This window comes from Lutjanus erythropterus, chromosome 15 (genome assembly GCF_056507025.1).
Source record: "Lutjanus erythropterus isolate fLutEry1 chromosome 15, fLutEry1.hap2, whole genome shotgun sequence".
Lineage (NCBI taxonomy): Eukaryota > Metazoa > Chordata > Actinopteri > Lutjaniformes > Lutjanidae > Lutjanus > Lutjanus erythropterus.
Genome location: NC_139331.1, coordinates 37,532,615 through 37,554,931, shown reverse-complemented (window position 1 = coordinate 37,554,931; position 22,317 = coordinate 37,532,615). Strand labels below are relative to the sequence as shown.

The window sequence follows — 22,317 nt, the reverse complement described above, 5'->3', positions numbered from 1 at the left end:
AATACAGATACAAATAATGACGTCTCTGTGCACCTCTATTAAAAATGGGAAGAGGTATCCACATTACATTTAAAGAGTGTGTTGATCCTTGAGAGCTAGCTGAGGTGTAAGCAAGATTGTTCTGTCTAAACTCTGTTGTGGTGATCGCAATATCAAGACTTCCTTGAGAGACTGAAGATTTAAATCACATTATTAAAATCTGCTATTAGTCCCAAATTGATTGATATGTCTTTAAAAACTGGGACTTACAGTTAATAAAAATGACTAAATTCCATCTCAGAAGCTATCGTTAGCAGTGTGACTGTTTCTTTACTGAAGAGACTCTCCAACCTGGAGAGGACACAGAGACACTGAGGAGTTGAATGACTGGAATCCAAACCCAGGATACAGAGGTTCAGTGAATGTGGTGTTGAAGGTGTGGAGGTGGATCAGTTTTTCAGAGGAGACTCTGTAGAAGGACAGAGAGCCAGCAGGACAGTCCACATACACTGCTACTCTACCAGAGGAGGAGGAGGAGGAGGAGGAGGAGGAGGAGGAGGAGGAGGAGGAGGAACGGATGGGTGTCACACTATTATTGTGAGAGACAAAGTAACCACGATCAGAGCAGCTCAGACTCCAGGACTGATCGCTCATTCCGAACCTGCTGACATGAAGGTAGCCTCTCCTGCTGATTCCTTTGTAAGTCACTGCCACATAAACAGAATCTTTCCACTCGACCTCCCAGTAACAGCGACCTGTCAGACCATCTCTGCACAGCAGGTGGCAGGAGTCGTCAAATCTCTCTGGATGATCAGGATATGGCTGCTTCTCTGTCACCCGTGTCACCGTCCTGTTGTTGTCAGACAGTTTGAGGAATCTGTTTGTTGTGTTTGTGTCCAGTGTGAGTTCACAGAAATCTGATGGTGAAAAAAAAGACACAACACAGCAGAAGATTATCAGCTAACGTGACAGATTAGTTTATTACTTGATGTGTTCTTTATTTGAACAGTGTCATTTACACACTTACATTTTCTCAGTCCAGGTTGCAGTCTTTGTTCTCCTCCGTTGTCCACCCTAAAGGAAGAAACACAGTCAGACTAGCATACTGTTTGCAAGGGCCCTATCTGGCCCTCATCTTCCCAGATACTGAGTCACAGAAAGAGATCAAGAAAATGTCATTTTAGTTAATTGAGATGTCCTTTCCTTTCAGGGTTCATGGAGACATCACTGTCAGTGGGATAACAGGTTTTGTATCTACACAGATGGTGTGACTTCTTTCATATTCTTGTCTTTTCCATTAATGTCTTTGCACTTGGTAAAGTCCTTGCACTTGGCTAGCTGAAATGTGCGCTGCTTTGTCCTGAAAAAACATAACCACCTGGACAAAATGCTGAGGTTTTAGGCAGTTTGACAACTTCTCCACAGCTAATCTGAATACACTGATCTTACAGGGACAGCCCTCTCCAATTACCAGTCATACTTTTCCAACAGGGAACCCTTTAGCACCATCAGACACTCCAGTTCAACACCATCCCCAGTCAACTAGGGTTTCCATCAAGGTTCTGTGTTTGGACCCCTCTTCTTTACCATCTACTGGTTCCCACTCACTCAGATCATCTGTTTTCATGGTCTGAGTTTCCACTGCGATGCTGAGGACACCCAGCTGTATGTCAGCACTAAATCATCCACTCAGCTCCCTCCACAGTCCTGCCTGCAGTCCTGTCCTGTCAACTGCCTACATGACATAAAAATGTGGATGTCATCCAATCCACTCATATTAAACAGCGTAGTAATGAAACTGAGCTCTTGACTTCCCAGCCCGGTAAATCCACAACCTAGATGTCATTCTGATTTCAATCTCACATCAGTTCTATCACCCAATCCACTTTCTACCACCTTAAATACATCTCCAGACACTATCACTATCACTCTCAGACTCTGTGCCTTAAGACTCCTACATAATTTAATGTTCTTAATAAGATGCTGTTTGGAATGATTTTCAATATAATAAATGCTGAAGACTAAGAGTACGTTTAAAGTGTGTTTTCTATATTTAATCTTAACGATAAAGTTGAGGTACAGTGTGACAAAAATTTGTGCGCCCCCGGCAACTAATGCATTTTCTATTTGCTTGATTGTGCTTCTATAACAGTCACATCCTGACATCCCCATTAAGGTCACATTTTCCTTGGTTTTGTCAGTATTTTCTGTTTTATTTTGATACTCATCCTTGTCTCTCGTTTCAGGTACTTTATTTCCTGCCCCTGTGTTTCCCTCCTTTGTGATTACCTGCCCCACCCCCAGTTGGCTTCACCTGTCCCTCATTACCCCTCTTCCGTTGTGTATTTAGTCCTTGTGCTGCCCTTTGTCTCTTGCCAGTTTGTCTCAGGTTCTTTAGTGTGTTGTTCTAGCCATATTCCTTACAGTTCTCTGTTGGTGTGGACCAGATTTTTGCATACTTGACTCTGTTTAAGACTACTGTCTTTTAGATACATCCATCCATCCATTGTCTTCCGCTTATCTGGGGCCGAATCGCAGGGGCAGCAGTCTGAGCAGGGACGCCCAGACTTCCCTCTCCCTGGACACTTCCTCCAGGTCTTCTGGAGGGACCCCAAGGCGTTCCCAGGCCAGCAGAGTGACATAGTCACTCCAGCATGTCCTGGGTCTTCCTCGGGGCCTCCTCCCAGTGGGGCATGTCCAGAACACCTCCCCAGGGAGGCGCCCAGGAGGCATCCGATATAGATGCCGGAGCCACGTCAGCTGGCTCATCTCGACGTGGAGGAGCAGCGGCTCTACTCCGAGCTCCTCCCGGGTGACAGAGCTCCTCACCCTATCTCTAAGGGAGCGCCCCGCCACCCTGTGGAGGAAACTCATTTCAGCCGCTTGTATCCAAGATCTTGTTTGCTTCCTCAGTCATGACCCAAAGTTCATGACCATAGGTGAAGTTAGGAACGTAGACTGACCAGAAAATCGAGAGCTTCACCTTTCGGCTCAGCTCCTTCTTTCCCACGACAGACCGGTGCAACGACTGCAATACTGCTGCCGCTGCACCAATCTGTCTATCAATCTCCCGCTCCATCCTCCCCTCACTCGTGAACAAGACCCCAAGATACTTGAACTCTTGACTCTTCTCTGACCCGGAGGGAGCAAGCCACCTTTTTCCGGTCGAGAACCATGGCCTCGGACTTGAAGGTGCTGATTCTCATCCCAACTGCTTTGCACTCAGCTGCAAACCACCCCAGTACATGCTGAAGGTCCTGGTTCGAAGGAGCCAACACGACAACATCGTCCGCAAAAAGCATAGAGAGAGAAAGATGATGAGATCCTGTGGCCCCGAAACTGAACTCCCTCTGGCCCCTGGCTGCGCCTAGAAATTCTGTTCATAAAAATAATGAACAGAACCAGAAACAAAGGGCAGCCCTGCCAGAGTCCAACATGCACTGGGAACAGGTCTGACTAACTGCTGGCAATGCGAACCAAGCTCCTGCTCTGGTCATACAGAGATTGTACGGCCCTTAGCAAAGAGCCCCAAACTCCATACTCCCAAAGCACCTCCCACAGAATGCCACGAGGGACACGGTCGAATGCCTTCTCCAAGTCCACAAAACACATGTGGACTGGTTGGGCAAACTCCCATGAACCCTCAAGCACCCTGGTCCAGTGTTCCAGGACGAAAACCGCATTGTTCCTCCTGGATCTGAGGTTCGACTATCAGCCAAATTCTCCTCTCCAGTACCCTGGAATAGACTTTACCAGGGAGGCTGAGGAGTGTGATCCCCCTATAGTTGGAGCACACCCTCCGGTCCCCGTTCTTGAAAAGAGGGACCACCACCCTGGTCTGCCAGTCCAGAGGCACTGTCCCTAACTGCCACGTGACATTGCAGAGGCGTGTCAACCAAGACAACCCTACAACATCTAGAGACTTGAGGTACTTTTAGATACCTTAGTTTGTTTTTTGGACTGATTATCTGTGCACTGAATTCTTTTTTCCAGTAAAAGACCTTGTTTTGTTGAGTCCTGCATCTGAGTCTGGTGCTCATTGGCTCCAGTCTGATAGTAACATGCACTACTTGACTTAAATGTGTATCTCTTCTGTATTTTTCAGCTTTACATTATTTTTGAGAGTCAACAAATAGACAGCCTAACTTTTGGACTGGTAAACAACCTTCCTTCCACATCAGACATCAATGTTTAAGGAGTGGAGAGAATTTTCACTTAGAGGGTTACTGTCCAATAGAAGACCTCAGACTTATTGCACCCACAATTAGAATTACAGGAATTAAAACGTCCTTCCAGTTGATAAGCTCCATTAACTGCTGGGCAGCCCACAGTATCACATAGGAAAATAACATTGTCTGTCCATACCTGAGAGTCTTGAGTTCAGCAGCCAGCAACTTCGCTCCAGAGTCTCCTGGATGATTGTAGGTCAGGTCCAGCTCTTTTAGACAGGAGGGGTTGGACCTCAAAGCTGAGGCCAGCGAGGCGCTGCCTTCCTTTGTCACCAGACAGCCTGACAGACTGGAATTTGTTGTAAAAATTAAAATGGATAGCAAACATTGACTGAATTAAAAAAAAAAAAAAAAAACATATGCATCATCTACAATAAAAGTCACAGTCAGTTCAAAATGTTATTGCAAAATGAACTAAAATGACACTTTTATTGAAGTGTGTTCATAAAAAGTAGCCTCAAAACGGTCATTTAAATCCTAACCTGAGAGTTTCCAGTGCACAGTGGGGACTCTGAAGTCCTGCACAGAGCAGCCTCACTCCTGAATCTTGCAGGTCGTTGTTACTGAGGTCCAGCTCTTTCAGACTAGATGAGTGGGAGCTGAGAACTGAGGAGAGAGCTTCACAGCTTCTCTCTGAGAGGTTACAGCCACTCAGCCTGAAGAAAAGTAATCAAGGAAATCGGTAAACTATTAAAGATATTACAAATTAATAAAATACTATCTGTTTATCGATCCACTTACAGAGCTTTCTTAGAGGCTTTGACCACTGGCAGCAGCCTCAGAAGAGCCTCCTCTGAAGCAGAGTATTTCTTCAGGTCAAACACGTCCAGATCTTTTTGTGATGACAGTAAGATGAAGACCAGAGCTGACCACTGAGCAGGAGACAGTTTATCTGTGGAGAGACTTCCTGAACTCAGGTACCATCGAATTTCATTCACAAGAGATCGGTCCTGCAGTTCATTCAGACAGTGAAACAGATTGATGCTTCTCTCTGGAGAGAAATTGCCATTGGCCTTCTTCTTTATGTACTGGATTGTTTCCCGATTGGTCTGTGAGCTATTTCCTGTTGGTTTCAGAAGGCCTCGCAAGAGCTTCTGATTGCTCTCTAATGAAAGACCCAGGAGGAAGCGGAGAAACAAGTCCAGGTGTCCATTTGGACTCTGTAAGGCCTTGTCCACAGCACTCTGGTAGAAAGGAAATAGTTCAGCTTTGTTTATTTGTACCTCAGCCCCACTGTCCTCTGTTTCAGCCAGCAGATTGACACCAGAGTTGATGAATGTCAGATGGACATGAAGAGCAGCCAGAAACTCTTGAATGCTCAGATGGACGAAGCAGAACACCTTGTCCTGGTACAGTCCACTCTCCTCTTTAAAGAACTCTGTGAACATGCCTGAGTACACTGAGGCTGCTCTGATATCGATGCCACACTCTGTCAGGTCTGATTCATAGAAGATCAGGTTTCCTTTCTGCAGCTGATCAAAAGCCAGTTTTCCCAGAGACTCAATCATCTTCCTGTTCTCTGGACTCCAGTGTCGATCGGCCTCAGCTCTTCCATCATATTTGATGCTCTTTAGTTTCAACTGAACCACCAAGAAGTGGATGTACATCTCCGTCAGGGTCTTGGGCAGCTGCCCTTCCTTCTTCTCCCTGTCTTTTTTAAAAACCTTCTCCAGAACTGTAGCAGTGATCCAGCAGAAGACTGGGATGTGACACATGATGTGGAGGCTTTGAGTTATCTTTATGTGGGAGATGATTCTGCTGGCCTGCTCTTCATCTGTGAACCTCTTCCTGAAGTACTCCTCCTTCTGTGGGTCAGTGAACCCTCTGACCTCTGTCACCATGTCAACATACTCATGAGGGATCTGATTGGCTGCTGCAGGTCGTGTGGTTATCCAGAGGCGAGCAGAGGGAAGCAGTTTCCCCCTGATGAGGTTTGTCAGCAGCACATCCACTGAGGTGGACTCTGTAACATCAGTCAGGATCTCATTGTTGTGGAAGTCCAGAGGAGGTCGACACTCATCCAGACCATCAAAGATGAACACAACCTGGAACTCTTCAAACCTGCAGATTTCTGCTTCCTCTGTTTCAGTAAAGAAGTGATGAACAAGTTCCACCAAGCTGAACTTTTTCTTTTTCAGCACATTCAGCTCTCTGAAAGTGAATGGAAACATGAACTGTATGTCCTGGTTGGTTTTGTCTTCAGTCCAGTCCAGAGTGAACTTCTGTGTTAAGACTGTTTTCCCGATGCCAGCCACTCCCTTTGTCATCACTGTTCTGATTGGTTTGTCTCTTCCAGGTGAGGGTTTAAAGATGTCTTCTTGTCTGATTGTTGTTTCTGGTCCATCTGGTTTTCTGGTTGCTGTTTCAATCTGTCTGACCTCATGTTCTGCGTTGTCCTCTCCAGTCTCTTCCCTTGTGATGTAGATCTCAGTGTAGATCTGATTTAGAAGTTTTGAATTTCCTGTGTTTGTGATTTTTTCTAATACATACTGATACTTATTCTGTAAGCTTGATTTGAGTTTTCGCCGGCATGTGTCAAGAATCTCTGAATGACAAAAAAAAAAGTAAATTCATGAAGTCATTTTCATGTACACGTCTATATTCATGGAATCTATTGAGCTCATTTGACATATAGATTCTAGTAACTTTTGTAAAACAACAACTGATATGCATTCAAGTTATACATCCATGAACTCTGGTACCCAACAAAACAGAAAGTGTGTGACTTAAATAAAGAGGGATCCAGTTGAGGCAACAAAAGCCAGACTGTCTGCCTTTTAGTCACAAGTGTTTGGTCACTGTTACATTTTTGTAATATTCTAGATGTTTGGTTACTCGTTCTGAAAGCCACCGTGCAACACAAGATATCTGTATTTGTAGATAAAGTGAAGATATTAGCTACAAAACTGTTTGTTTGTTTTTCATAATAACTCTAAAAACTAAAAAATAAAGCTTGATATTTGTTACAGTCATTTTAAAATTCTAAGAATTACTTACTTGAAGGTTGTATGGTGTTTTTTGATAAATTCTCTGCCAAGTCGTTCATATTCATCTTCCTCAAAATCATTATGGTCACTTTAGCAGTGTTTATACAGTAGGTCTGCACCATCTTATCCACTGTGTCTGTGGGGTCTGCTTTTTCCAGGTGACACTTTGGGATTGGTTGGAAGCCTTCCAGGTCGCCCCGCTGCTGTAGGAGCCACTTGAATTTTTTTAAGTCAGCATCACCCAAATCCTCCAAAATTTCCAAGAGGGCCATTTTAGATGTCGCCATCTTTTCTCGCTGCCAAGATCCAAAACATGACCAGAGAGATTTTTAACTTGAAAAAACTATTACACCATTAAACACTTGCTAAACCCCAGTCACTTACTGTTGCTACACTTGTGGTTGGATTTTAACATTTTACACTTTATTTATTTATTTAAAGTTTATTTGTAAAGGGACAACTATGTAGCATAAATCAATGCTACATACTATAGCATTTATAGCCTAAGCTAATTCACAATGCCTCGCTGGAGCTTAAGATACAAAAGACTCTGCAACAAAAACACAAGTAACAGTACAAAGTACAAACAAGGAGACATTCAAAACGATACAAGATACAAACTACAAAACATAATTAGCAGCATAGAAGAGGAAACACCAAATCATTCATGACTACATGACTGATTCCTCTTCAAAAACTGATTCAATTAGAATTTAAAGTGATTTAGATCAGAATCCAGTTTGAGTTCTACAGGTAAAGAAGATTTACACAAGAGAACCTTACAATTCCCACTGGATGTTCCACGTGTTACTGAGCCTGAAGCTCTAAGTGGAACCACAAGGTCACTGAGCACCTGAGGAACCTGATTATGTAGACATTTATGGATGAGTTTGAGATTAGCGAGATTAATGAAATTATCAAAACTTAACATATTTAGTTTCTGAAGAACATGGCAATGATGTGATCTTATTGGTTTCCTGTCTAAAATTTGAATTGTTCGATTGTATATCATCATGAGAGGTTTGGTTATTGTAGATGCTGCTTGTGACCGAGAGGTCACACAGTAACAACATGAAATGAGAGACAATCTCTGATAAGTCTAAGTTATGTAAGTTTGCTTTTGCAACCATCTTAACATGCTTGTCGAATTTTAGGTTGGAATCTAATATGAGGCCGAGGTATTTTACCTCTGAGACCTGTTCACCATGCTGTCCATTAATATTCAGATTTAACACATTAGCTTCTGCTGATGACCGAGAAAGCAAACTGACACCGTTTTCTTTCAACATTAAGTGTGAGGTGTGATTTTTCAAACCGTGCTGTGATGGACTGTAGGTGGGATGACAGCTGTGTGGAAGCTGCCAGAGCAGTTTTACCAGACACATGTATAACTGTATCATCATCACACATGTGAAAACCTGCTCCAGCACATGACTGTGGTAAATCATTAATGTATAAACTAAAGAACCAAGAACACAAGAAGCTTCCTGTCTCCTCCTGTCTCTGTGGTCTGGTTAATCACTGTCATGTCAGTGTCGGCCACCGGGTTCGGCAGAGGTGAAGCAGAGTGACACGTAGTCAAACGTCCCAGTGATGTTCAAGTGGAACATCTCTCATCCAGTCAAATGACTTTTTCTGACAACTCTTCCTTAAACATAGTTTTGTAGTGTTCTGGAAACTTTAATTCTTGTTGAGAATTTGAGCCGATTTGTTGTGTTGTATTGGTTTTCTTGCAGGTTCTTCTAATGTTCTGCCAACACCACCAATAAGCTCAAACTTATGCTGTGGTATAATATGAAATTCATATATGACAGGTTCTTTGATGTTCTCTCTTTTTTTACGCAAGAGAAAGTGGGACTGATTGCCAGAAAGTGAAAAAATGCCAATGTCATGCTGATCACATATAAGTATAAAGATCCACTCTGTAAACTACATGTTATTATTGATCATATTAGTTGTCTTGACATTAACTGATATGAAGCATCATAATCTCGCTTTACATTTTTTTTGGCTGCTCAGTCTTGATTCATGAGTCTTGTTCAACAAAACAACACATCTCATCACCTACATCATGACCTGTATGGATCAACAGTGACACACAGTGAGGCAACATGATGAAAAGATGTTTGCTACGTTACCTTTTCAAGGTGAAAATAATCTGCATGAAGCCGACGAGTGAAGATGAGAGAGAATAAGCAGCCGGAGGATTTTAAAGTTGAGGCAAGTCAACGACAGTTCAAACTCTTACTAAGAGACGACGAGTTGATAACAGAACAGCTGTGAACTGAGGAATGGAGAACCTTGGACTCTTTAAATCAAACATTAACAATATAAATCCTTATCAGTTTGACCATAAAGTTCTGATGATATACTTCATTTTCCAACAGATAAGAACAGACTCTGGGTTGGGGATCTAAAATAAAATCTAACTAAATTATGTAATTAAAAATATATATTAAATATATATGGAATATATATAGAAAGAGAATATTAAATATATTTTGTGTATCTTACAGAAATCTGCTTCACAGCATCCTGGCTCAAGCTGTTGAACTTGATGGGTGGAACCGTTCTGAGCTGATAAGATACGACAAGTTAAACTCCAGCCGGATGAGAGAAGGCGTGTTTATGATTTATGTTCTTTATTATATTTATGATTCTTTGTGCTGTTGATGGACAATGTCTCCCAAACGTGGAACATTTCAGGTTTCAACCATATTAACATCACCATCGTGTGAATAATGTTCATAAATGACCTTTGTAGTTTGAAACAAACAGTAACACTGACAAGATGAACAACTTTGTATCAAAGAACAGTTTCATTGAACTTTGAACCAAGTCCAGGTAACGTGACACGCTGGATCTACGGGAGTGAGGCTGAAGCTGGAGCAGATCCTGGATCAGTGAATTTACCAACATGATTTGAGACTTTAATATCACAGTTTTGGTTCCGTCAGTCTAAACCCTCTCTGTGTCCTGCTGCCAAGCTAAACTTCTGGTGTCAAACACTTCTGCTTTGTAGGTTAAACATGTTTTAACAGGTTTTATGCAGATTTATTTTGCTGTTATTTTCTTTTCGAAGTCATTACTACAGCAGCTGACCAGATGTACGTCACTGTGTTGCTCAAAGACATCGCAGCGGGTTTTAAATGTAAATAAACACGTATTTACATTTTCTTAGGCAACAGTGTTCCACAGCTGTCATGAAAATAATTTTGTATGCCGAAACGTTTTCTGAAATGCAGTTTGGACAAAGTAGAATTTATGGACACTTTTTGAACATCTGTAAAGTGCAGCGTTGTAAGACATCGCAAACTACTTACCATTATTATGTGAAATAAAAGGCAAAAGAATAGAATTTCAGGAAGTTTATTGTAAGTCATTTTGTGATAACAGATATTTGAGAGAGAGAACAAAGTTTTATTTATTTGGTGTTGTTTGTGTTTTGTTTCATTTTTAGAGAAGATCATTGGTGTCACACCATCAACGATTTGAACTGTATACTTTCTGACTTTGTCATCACACATACACAGAAAAACTAGTGACAGTCCACCAAATCCTGTCTCCTCCTCCTCCTCTCTGTTATAACTCTGTTTTAATTTATCATATAGTGGTCCTCATCTACATCTTTCCTGTTCTCAGACAGCAGAACTTGTACAGAAAAGTGATTTGTTTGTTGATCATTAGCACTTTGTGTTGACCACCAGTCATTTCCAAGCTGCTGCTGATTATATCAATATTTTATCATCACAGTATCATCTGAAAAAATCTAATCAAGCAACAAAACGTCTTCATGCCACAAAGCTCCTGACTCTCACTGGAGAGGTCTGTCATCATTTTGGATGAGAAAACATTTGATCAGCTTTAATCCATAAACACATAAAGCGTCTGTTATCACGTCTAAATGAGCAACAAACAACGTTGAAAAAACAACTCAAAAGTATATTCTACTGAAAAACAGAAGCCAAGGTTGCAACAGATCAGAAAACTCACAGTTCAGATTGTATCACAGCTTTGAGTCATGAGTTGGATCATTTTTCAGATCAGCAAAAAAACAGGTAAAGGTGCAATATGTTAGAATCTGAAGCAATATACATGTATTAATCACTCTGAGTCGTCAAAGAGACTTTCCCCGACTTTCTGGTTTGTCTGAAACAGCCTGAGGACTGATTTCTATGTGAAGGACTAAATCTTCTTGATGTGGCACTCGTTCTCATCAGTGCCTTTTCTTCCACCACCAGCAGTGTGCAACACTAACTTAGCTAACATTAGCTCAGAAATGGACTCTCTTACCAAATGGCCAGCAACACAACTCAAAGTCCAAAGTCAGAGCTGGCATCACTGGAAAGCAGGTGATATAATATAAATTGTATAAAGAAGCTCAATCACTCTCCTTCTTTTTGGTCCAGTTTGAACTGTGTCATGAATTACAAATATGATGTCTGTAAATTTAAAAGATCATTTTACAAGTCAAAAAGGTCACCATTTGTGGAAGGTTTGTCGCAGTTTAGTTTTGTGTAAAAACTTTCAGTGCATATATCATTATCACATCTCAAACACCAATATCACTGTCCCTGTATGAAAACACACAGGCATCATAGCTTCAGTGGCTAACGTTAGCTTTTGGAGGGGGGAAGTCAGTGTGGCTTAGCATGACCTCTGGGTGTGTCTTCTTTCTAATTATGTCTCTTCACAGTCTGATACTTCAACAGTTATACAACAAACGACATATGATGCAAAACATTATTTCACTACCATTTATATTTTTTCGACTGGAGAGGAAGTGTGCCTCTATATTGTGATTATGTTGTTTTGACTGGCTAATTTTAGTTAACAATGGCTGCTTGCTAATGCAGACACATTTCTGGCTAGCTAACATAGCAAAATAATGCCATGAATAGATAATGTCAGCTAATTCATTCCAAACTTCCGAGGCTGATCTGACTGGTAGATTGGCTGTTTTTTTGGTTTTTTTTTGCAGGTTGCTTTAACAGCTGGCATCACAGGGCAGCCGGCAGCAGATCCATACAGTGTGGCTGGGTTGCAGTTGGTTTGCTAACCTTAGCTTTGTGGCTTGCTATCTTACATATCTCTCACTTTTTTTTGAGAAGAGACACATGGCCAAGACGGGTCTGGACCTCATAAAATGTATTTATATGTGAAAGAAAATTCAACATTGGTGAATGTGACAAGTTCTCCTAAATCACTTATATAGACACATAAGAACAAATCTGTTTGTACAAGTAGTTCTTTTGTTTTGGTACCACTACCAAAATACTGAGTGGATGTAGTAGTTGGCTAACTTGCCAAACTACTTCACCATGATCCATGACACTAACTTATGTATGTATGTTATGAAAGACAAACTGTTGATTTTAGCATACAATAAATTACATAGCATTACAAAACAAAGGTGTATAACTGATGATTGCTTGCCACTAGCCAAGAGAGATGCAAGGCAGGGTGGCAGTTAGCTAACTGGAACCTAAACCATGCTGGGTTGGCCAGCTGATGTAGTTTGGCTGTGCTGCGTGGATGTGCTGTCAGTGACCCAAATCAACCAAAGGAACATTATTCTTAATAAGTTAAGCCACTAACAGAATCTCTGATACGTTTCCTGAGGACATAGAAACTGTCACAGAGATGAGACACAGCTGGTACACATCTGGAACATGACACAGCCAGATCATGTGGACTTTCAGCGTTGGCACTAACTAGATTGGTCCTCCTACAGCTCGCACAGAGACACAGAACCAGATGACCGAATGCCAAACCCGATCCCGATCCCAAACCCGGGATACAGAGGTTCAGTGAATGTGGTGTTGAAGGTGTGGAGGTGGATCAGTTTTTCAGAGGAGACTCTGTAGAAGGACAGAGAGCCAGCAGGACAGTCCACATACACTGCTACTCTGTGAGAGACGGAGGAGGAGGAGTGGAACGGGAGGTCTGTTACTTGATTATTGTGCCAGACGGCGTAACCGCCAGCAGAGCAGCTCAGACTCCAGGACTGATTATTCATTCCAAACCTGCAGTCGGCGCTGTTTCCTTTCCTTCTGATTCCTCTGTAAGTCACTGCGATGTGAACTGCTCCATTCCACTCGACCTCCCAGTAACAGCAACCAGTCAGACCATCTCGACACAGCAGCTGACAGAAGCAGTCAAATCTCTCTGGATGATCAGGATATGGTTGGTACTCTCTCACAGTTGTCACGTTCTTGTTGTCGTCAGACAGTTTGAGCTTTCTGTATGCTGTGTCTGGGTCCAGTTCAACTTCACAGGCAACTGATGGAGAAGACAGGACACAACACAGGAGCAATTAATTATTTATTTTTCCAAAATATCATCAGATTCATGTTACCGGACAACTATGAGTTTACTGATTCAAAAGAAAAAATGAAAATTTGTGGTTTGTGAAGTTGGGAGTGTATCTCTTTTACCGAGGACCTAAAATCAATGCTAACCCCTAACCCTAACTCAAAGAGTGTATCTTGAGCATAGCAGCGAGATGAGAAACCATGGGGTTATTGCACCAAGTGAGGTGGTGTATAATGAGTAAAGAAGACCTTTAAGTTGTGCAGGTTGGACACTTCTCCTCTCCAAGATACACAAAATATCTCCTTGAGAGGTAGGACACGAACATCCAACAGCAGTAGAGCTGAGGACTGACCAGCATCTTTAGCTGAACGCAGTGATTCTATTACAGTGACCCTGTTTAAAGTCAGACTGATGCGGCTCATACAACTTGTTCTCAGAAAGGAACACAGAGACTTGACTTCAGACTGTGCTTTCAAGTATTTTAGACATGTGGGGAGAAATGGTCTGTAGCAGCTTGGATGTATCAGGTCCAGGGGACAGGAATGAGAATCCAGCAGTAGTTTAGAGACTTCTTCCTCAGTAAGAATGGGAGAACAAGGAAGGTGTGACAATAAACGCTTATCTTATCTAGGCTAGTATTCTGTTGAGAATTTACCTCTTTTCAGTTCCTTCCAGTCTGAAATATTCAGAAAAAAACGTGAAAAGAAAACCTGCCTCAGTCTCCCGTTTTCTTATTATGCTTTGGTCATTGATAGAAATTCCAAAATAGAAAAGTTTTGCTTTTAACTAAAAAACCATACACACTTACACTTCCTCACACCAGGTTTCAGCCTCTGCTCTCCACAATTTTCCATCCTAGAGGAGGAAACAGAATATTGTGTTTGATTGTGGAAACCCATATTTTATAACCTGGTTAACACTGGCTGATCTTCTGTCCAAAAAGAGTTCTAACTGCTGTTCAACATGAAACAGGGTTCTTGAGCTCGTCAGCGTGTCAGCAGCACTGTGTAAGCTGTTGTTGTCAGTCTCTACCTCAGTGTCTCCAGTCTCCAGTGTGGATCCTCCAGTCCAGACAGCAGTTCCACTCCTGAGTCTCCTGGATGATTGTAGCTCAGGTCCAGCTCTCTCAGGTGAGAGGGATTGGACCTCAGAGCTGAGGCCAGAGAAGAACAGCCTTCTCCCGTGACCAGACAACCTGAAAGCCTGGAAATAATTTGCAAAACTCTGAGCAGAGGAAACAGTGGACGCAGTGAAAATAAGTGTTTCCTTTTGGCTTTATTCAGTTACATAAAACAGGCACAATTGTTAAAAACTTTACAAAACCTTTCAAAACTCATGAAAGCATAAAAATGTACTATCTAACAAAAATTTCTGTTTAAACAATAAATAAGTCGTCATTGTGTTGTATTCAAATGGATATAGGTTGAAATGGATGTGCAGATCGTTCCATTCTGTTTTCAGTTACAATTTACAGATTGTCCCAACTTTTCGGGGATTGGTGTTGTACATTATCATTCCTGACATAATCATGAATTTAAAGCAGTATAAAGTCTGGTTGAGAAGTTGCAGATCTCTGACCTGAGAGTTTCCAATGCACAGAAGTTACTCCGCAGTCCTGCAGAGAGCAGCATGACACCTGAATCCTGCAGATCGTTGTTACTCAGGTCCAGCTCTCTAAGACGAGAGGAGTGGGAGCTGAGAACTGAGGACAGAGCTTCACAGCTTCTCCACGACAGGTTGCAGCCACTAAGCCTGAAGGAAAAATGTGACAAATACAAAAGTAAAAATGTTCCTCCTTTATTACAGTTCACAGATTAATATAACTTGTGATTTGTCCACCTACACAGATTTGTTGGAGGCTTTGACCACTGGCAGCAGCCTCAGAAGAGCCTCCTCTGAAGCAGAGTATTTCTTCAGGTCAAACACGTCCAGATCTTTTTGTGATGACAGTAAGATGAAGACCAGAGCTGACCACTGAGCAGGAGACAGTTCATCTGTGGTAAGGCTTCCCACTCTTCTTCCTGATCTCAGGTACTGTTGGATCTCCTCCTCTAGTGAACAGTCCTTCAGTTCATTCAGACAGTGGAACAGGTTGATGGTTCTCTCTGAGGAATTCTCCCTGATTATGTTCTTGATGTACTTGACTGTCTTCTGGTTAGTCTGCGAGCTCCTCCTTGTCTGCTTCAGCAGGCCTCGTAGGAGAGTCTGATTGGTCTTCAGTGAAAGACCCAGGAGGAAGCGGAGGAACAAGTCCAGGTGTCCATTTGGACTCTGTAAGGCCTTGTCCACAGCACTCTGGTAGAAGTGTGTTAATTTAGTTTTGGTTTTTATGACAATAGACCACCGAGACGTTGATAGTTCTTCAGCCAGCAGATTGACTCCAGAGTTGATGAATGTCAGATGGACATGAAGAGCAGCCAGAAACTCCTGAACACTCAGATGGACGAAGCAGAACACCTTGTCCTGGTACAGTCCTCTCTCCTCTTTAAAGATCTCTGTGAACACTCCTGAGTACACTGAGGCTGCTGTGATATCGATGCCACACTCTGTCAGGTCTGATTCATAGAAGATCAGGTTTCCTTTCTGCAGCTGATCAAAAGCCAGTTTTCCCAGAGACTCAATCATCTTCCTGCTCTCTGGACTCCAGTGTGGATCTGTCTCAGATCCTTCATCATACTTGACGTTCTTCAGTTTGGACTGAACCACCAGGAAGTGGATGTACATCTCAGTCAGGGTCTTGGGCAGCTCTCCTCCCTCTCTGGTCTTCAACACTTTGTCCAGAACTGTAGCAGTGATCCAGCAGAAGACTGGGATGTGACACATGATGTGGAGGCTTCGTGATGTCTTGATGTGGGAGATGATTCTGCTGCTCTGCTTCTTGTCTCTGAATCTCTTCCTGAAGTACTCCTCCTTCTGTGGGTCAGTGAACCCTCTGACCTCTGTCACCATGTCAACACAGTCAGGAGGGATCTGATTGGCTGCTGCAGGTCGTGTGGTTATCCAGAGGCGAGCAGAGGGAAGCAGTTTCCCCCTGATGAGGTTTGTCAGCAGCACATCCACTGAGGTGGACTCTGTAACATCAGTCAGGATCTCATTGTTGTGGAAGTCCAGAGGAAGTCGACACTCATCCAGACCATCAAAGATGAACACAACCTGGAACTCTTCAAACCTGCAGATTCCTGCTTCTTTGGTTTCAGTGAAGAAGTGATGAACAAGTTCCACCAAGCTGAACTTTTTCTTTTTCAGCACATTCAGCTCTCTGAAAGTGAATGGAAACATGAACTGTATGTCCTGGTTGGTTTTGTCTTCAGTCCAGTCCAGAGTGAACTTCTGTGTTAAGACTGTTTTCCCGATGCCAGCCACTCCCTTTGTCATCACTCTTCTGATTGGTTCATCTCTTCCAGGTGAGGGTTTAAAAATGTCTTCACATCTGATTGGTGTTTCTGGTCTGTCTGATTTCCTGGATGCTGTTTCAATCTGTCTGACCTCATGTTCTGCGTTGACCTCTGAAGCCCCTCCCTCTGTGATGTAGAGCTCTGTGTAGATCTGATTCAGAAGAGTTGGGTTTCCTGCTTTAGCGATCCCCTCAAACACACACTGGAACTTCTTCTGCAGGTTAGATTTCAGTTTGCACTGGCATTCTGGGGCAGAGGTCCCTGAAAAGGCAATTAAATCAAGAAGTGGATGATGCAGCACTTCTGATAAATTTCAGCTCTTCATTATGTAAAATCTGTTCAAATCCTCTTACTCTTCTGCAGACAGTCAGCCAGCTGCTCCTGCTTCATTTTCCTCAGGAATTCCAGTGTGATCTTCAGGAAGGCCTCTCTACTGCTGCACCTCTGCTCTACATCTTCACCCTGACTCTCTAAATAATCTGGACTGAGAACCCTCTGGAACCTTCCAAGTTCGTTCTTCACAAAAGCAACAATGTTCTTCTCAAGCAGCTAAAAAGAGCCAAATGCAAATTCACAATTTAGTTTAAGCTTTTGAACAAAACAGAAAATCTGCCACAATGGAAGGCCATGCATCTTGAATAGAGCTTGATGTGATCCCATAACTGGTTAGTTTGTTTCAGGGTTGACCTGTATCTTTCTGTGACATCAAAAAGAAACCTCTGTCATTAAGTCATCCCTTATTGAACACAACGATTTCAGCATAGAGGGCCGTTTAGATGGGCTCAGTGCTAACTGAGTGATAACTTTTATCTCACTGTAACATATTCTCAGTGGCTGACCAGCAACTCCAGCCTCATACTGGGTCCACCTACTCACCAACCAGCACTCATGAGTCAAGTCATGAAAGTCACAGTTTATCATAAAACCCTTGAAGTATGAGACTCCAGATACATAATTAGAAAGAATATACACCTAGAGGTCACGTGAGTGATGTCATGATTTTCTCCCTCCTCAAGTTAACGTTATCTGCTGAAGCTACGATGTCTGTGTGTTTTCATACCAGGATGTAGTCACACAATAACAGGTTTTACACATTCTTTCTCTTCCCAGCTGATAAAAAGACCAGGAGTCGCTAAATAAAACTCTTCAGGTAAGATAATGTTTCAAGGGACAGCCATGTTTTTGTTGGTGATGTATTTTATACAAGTTGAGAGACATAGTTCACTGAGTGGTTTCACATGATACTAAACTACAACCAAGTGACAACAAATAACATGAATCCATGTAGCTAATTAATCACTGAAGTAGTCCACTCTGTAATCCCTAACCTGGGAAATGGAACATGGGTTGATGTGGCCAACAGCTGAAGACACACCATCATGCATCATATTTGGCTTTTCAGGAAAAGACATGATTGGATTTTGATGTTAAAATACAAATGTATTCATTTTAAATCTTTTGACATGTACTAGGTGCAAAATGTAACTGGGGATGTGGTTTGAAAGGGTTAAAAAGGCATCTTTAATTTCATTTTGACTTTAAGTGTGCATTGTAAATGAAAAAATAAACTACTTTTAAAAAGCAGCAGTGCTTGTGTATCTACACACCAGAAATATGGAGCCCAGGTCTGTGAGATGCTGCAGGGTAGGTTGACCACTGGGAGAGTCTGAGTTATCCTGATGAACTCTGTGGACACGAGAACACAAGAACATATATAAATAAAAACATGTTGAATGATGTATTGAGATACCATTATGAATCTTAACAAACAGTTGATATGAAATGTTGTTTTTTTTATGTTGGAGACCTGATTTTCACACCTGCAAAACTCTGCTTAAAACAGAATGAATAAAAAAACCAAAAAATATTAGTTTTAATTACTCACGTTTGAATGATAGAGGGGTGTCCAGTTTTGAATGCATCAGGGAGCAACATAGATCGATCGCTACTCATTGACACACAGCTGGGAACAGGAGAGTCTGGTCTCTGCTGCCGTGGACTTGAACACAACATACACACACATGCACACAAAGCTTTGACTGCTTACTTCCAAGATGGAAATATGGGCAAAGAAATATCAGGAATATATTATATGTGATAGTGATATATGCAATTTATCTAATGTATTTGATGTATGGAGTCCAGCAGGATGAGGGGAGGCCGACTCTGTGTGTGACGGCAGTGTCCCTTCCAGAAATCATGACGCAGTTACTCAAGTTAAACCTTTCATGCAGGAACTATTTTGCAGAAAACTACTCGTGACAGCTGAAAACAAAGGTTGGATGAGCTGTAACATCTCGTTCATGAGTAGATGCACCTTTCTTTCTGTGCCGTGATACGGTTAGAAGATGTAGTTCAGTAGACAGGAAGTAGTTCCTACATGAAACTGCTCACAACAAGGTTTGTGGATTATCTTGAGCAGATTGGTCATTATTTCTGTAAAGAGACACCACAAGCTGAGTGTCACTGAGCCCCAGTAAATTGGAGATAGACATCTCTACAGTCGACATCTCAAAAACTCACACTCACATCAAAACTGTCTCGATGGAAAAACAGCACTACAGGTAAGAGGAAAAATGTGTATTTTTTTATTCAGATGTCAACCATATTATCGTCACTTTCTTGTTGCTGCCGTTTACATTCCCTCTGACACAAATTTAAAAAATGTGCATGACAGAATTATTTCCTGTACATTTGCAAATGCCTAAAATATATATTTATTTTAGATTTAAATCTGTTTCATTGTATTAATTATTTCTCTGTATATTTGATGTGTGTTTAGCGCGAAGGAACTACATGAAACATGGAACATTTTCTTGTTCAACCTTTAGTTGTATCCTGTCAAATTAAATGAACTTTATTTCTTCACACCTTTCCCTGGAAAGACAGCACAGTGATAATATCAATAATGCTGTCAATCATGCAACTGAATGTTAATGTTCCTAAAAATATTCCCCTCTCTGTCATGTCCAGTTATATTCTGTAGTAACATAATGCTGACTTACTGTGTTTCAGAAGAAAATCGTCTCCTGAAAGCAAGAGGAAGCTCCTTAGACTGGTCACTTTTAATGGACACACAGCTGGGTTCAGGTTCAGGTTCAGGTTCAGGTTCAGGTTCAGGTTCAGCTTCAGGTTCAGGTCTCTGTTGCTGCTCCGGGCTTCAACACAACACACACAGAGGTTTGAGTGTGAATAATGATGGTGGAGAGATTTGAGTGCTGAGCTCTGACATGGAGAAGAGTCATGGACAGTTAGAGATCCTCATCTCACCTCTGATCTTTGTTCTGGCTGTCATGTTCCACACACAGAGTGGTTCTAGAGGGAGGGACTCCCTCCTCTCTGTCCTCACACTGATTCATAGCAGAGTCCACACCTTCACACAAACACAACAACATGCATGATTTATTACGACAACATTTCAACAACTTCCAACCAATGCAAAGTGGTGCACAGAGCTCCACAACTGTCATTGATGGTGTAGCACATGTATACAACTGCATGACTTATCACTAAGACACTTGGCATTTCAGCTGAATGGACACTGTGACTGACTGTGATACAACAGGTCTCTGGTTTGATTCCCAGTCTGCACATCCTGGTATTTCATGGTGGGCTCTAACCAAGCTCAGACATTTTACTAGTCACTGACTGATGCAGTTGTCATTTTCTCAGATGTACTGGCACCCATCTGTGTGTTCAGGGGTGTGGGGCTCTTAAAATGAGGTGTCATCAGGTGCATTATTGCAGCATTTCTGTCTAAAGGCAGCAGAAAGCAAATGAACCATAAACCAACAAAAACTTGGTCTAAAGTCATTGGTGCAATGTTTTCCTGCTATTTAAAGGACTCATTATTCAGATTCTAAGATGTTCCCACATAGGCAGGTTCAGAATTTGCATTCTTCTAGGACACTGCAGTTAATACACAGATCATAAAAATGAACATTATGAATACAGTATAGATGTGGTCCTGACATGCTACAAACATATCAGGAGATAAATAAGCAGTAAAAAAAAACAGGTCTGAGCATTTCTTGCTTTGAAACTGCAGTGAGGAAGAGCCGTCTAAAAAAGGGTGCGGGGCTGTGCGAGAAGATGGATGTAGCTAGTTACCATGATTAACTAGCAAAACAGAGGAGAAGCTAGGTGCAGCTATACAGAGGGCAGGGCTGGAGGTCAGGGGTGTGGACGGGGGGTGTGGACGGGGGGGGGGGGCTATTTGCATATTCATGACCACCTGAATATTAAATGAAATCAAGGTGAGGAGCTACATGTGAGCCATTTTAACAAGGTATTTCAACTTATTTTGCAAAAATAAAACATATCAGTGACAATTTATTACTTCTCGCAAATTATTTTATATTATTTAAAACATGACTGGAGCTGCACTTTAAAATATATGCTGTGGGCTTTTATACACAAGGCACAGCAGTTCAAAAATCTGAGCTTAATCATGAATCATCTTAATCATCATCATCTTTTAAATGATGTCAAGCAGCATGAACTTACCAAGCCATTTCATTATCGTGTGTTTTATTAACTATCAACTATCAACTTTTACTTTTTATTCATTTTAAATGTTTTTTTATGTGCTCAGTGATGTTGCTGCAGGAAATATCATTTCACTGTTTGAACCTGGATGGTGTGATGTTTTGGATGTGTAGAAGAACAAAAAACATTCAATTCTGTCAGCATGTCGGGAAATTAAAGTAATTATTGCAGTTAAAGCTGAGTCTTACATGTAAATGTGTCTCTCTTTGCACCATACTTTGCCAAGAGTTGAACACGCTGTAAATGAGTAGGGTACTGTAGTGCTCAAATTCACTAACAAGTCCTAAACACTGTACAAAATACTTGGAGCGGTAACTAACAAGCTGTCCAACCAGTTCCTACATTCTCTGAATATTCTGTTGCTGCTACCAGGTAGGGTCTACCTGTGATTACACAGCATTACAGGACACACCTACTAATGACACACCCTCAAAAAACAGTGGCAGATTTTTAGGTTTGTTGACAAAAACTACTTGGGTAAATTTACGAAAAGATTGTTGTTTGGTTTCAAATAAGAATGTCAATCCAGGACAGTATCTCAGAGGGTGTGTCATGTAGTAAAGTGGGTGTGTGGGCTGCAGCAGAAAGACCCCTGCAGCTGCTGCTGCTTCTTCCTGTAAGCACTAACATTTATAATCATAATAATAATAACATACAAATCATTTACTTTTAATTCAGATAGAAATTATTGGCAATATTTGCACATAGCAGCAAAAAATGAAACAGGCAGTCAGCATCAAGAAACATTTCTGCTGTACAGTTAAACACTGATAGAGAACAATGTGATCAAAGTGATCAATGTGATGATCAAACAGTTCCAGATTTCTCTGGTAGGATTCTCACCTGCTGAAGTCACTTCAGGTC

At 41.8% G+C, this 22,317-nt stretch overlaps 1 protein-coding gene and 1 pseudogene across 3 annotated transcripts; both read right to left on the bottom strand.

Annotated features, from left to right (window-relative positions):
• Positions 1-138: 138 nt before the first annotated feature.
• On the bottom strand, positions 139-7,510 carry LOC146314899 (NLR family CARD domain-containing protein 3-like). Of its 2 annotated transcripts, XM_084736778.1 has the most exons (6): positions 7,206-7,487; positions 4,950-6,753; positions 4,691-4,864; positions 4,345-4,497; positions 1,007-1,053; positions 139-896 (listed from the first exon to the last, which is right to left on the bottom strand). In XM_084736778.1, the coding sequence occupies exons 1-6, from the start codon at positions 7,480-7,482 to the stop codon at positions 310-312; spliced, it is 3,042 nt and encodes a 1,013-aa protein (XP_084592904.1). In that variant the 5' UTR covers positions 7,483-7,487; the 3' UTR covers positions 139-309. The 2 variants fall into 2 exon arrangements, with proteins under 2 accessions (XP_084592904.1, XP_084592905.1); XM_084736779.1 differs by lacking the exons at positions 139-896; positions 1,007-1,053; positions 4,345-4,497; positions 4,691-4,864 and having other exon boundaries at positions 4,946-6,753; positions 7,206-7,510.
• A 4,238-nt stretch (positions 7,511-11,748) lies between these two features.
• On the bottom strand, positions 11,749-20,300 carry LOC146314898 (NLR family CARD domain-containing protein 3-like; annotated as a pseudogene). The gene is made up of 10 exons (XR_014771889.1): positions 20,176-20,300; positions 19,929-20,063; positions 19,443-19,469; positions 18,791-18,889; positions 18,513-18,591; positions 17,259-17,454; positions 15,354-17,166; positions 14,543-15,262; positions 14,319-14,365; positions 11,749-13,477 (listed from the first exon to the last, which is right to left on the bottom strand). The product of XR_014771889.1 is annotated as an NLR family CARD domain-containing protein 3-like (transcript).
• Positions 20,301-22,317: the final 2,017 nt, after the last annotated feature.

Bases quoted from the DNA above. Each gene is read 5' to 3' on its own strand.
- LOC146314899 (XM_084736778.1), bottom strand. From the start codon at position 7,482: ATGGCGACATCTAAAATGGCCCTCTTGGAAATTTTGGAGGATTTGGGT. The intron at 4,498-4,690 runs GTTAGGATTTAA...AACAAATTCCAG, and splicing joins TGTGCACTGGAAACTCTCAG to TCTGTCAGGCTGTCTGGTGA. The intron at 1,054-4,344 runs GTATGGACAGAC...TTCTTCCTTTAG, and splicing joins GCTGAACTCAAGACTCTCAG to GGTGGACAACGGAGGAGAAC.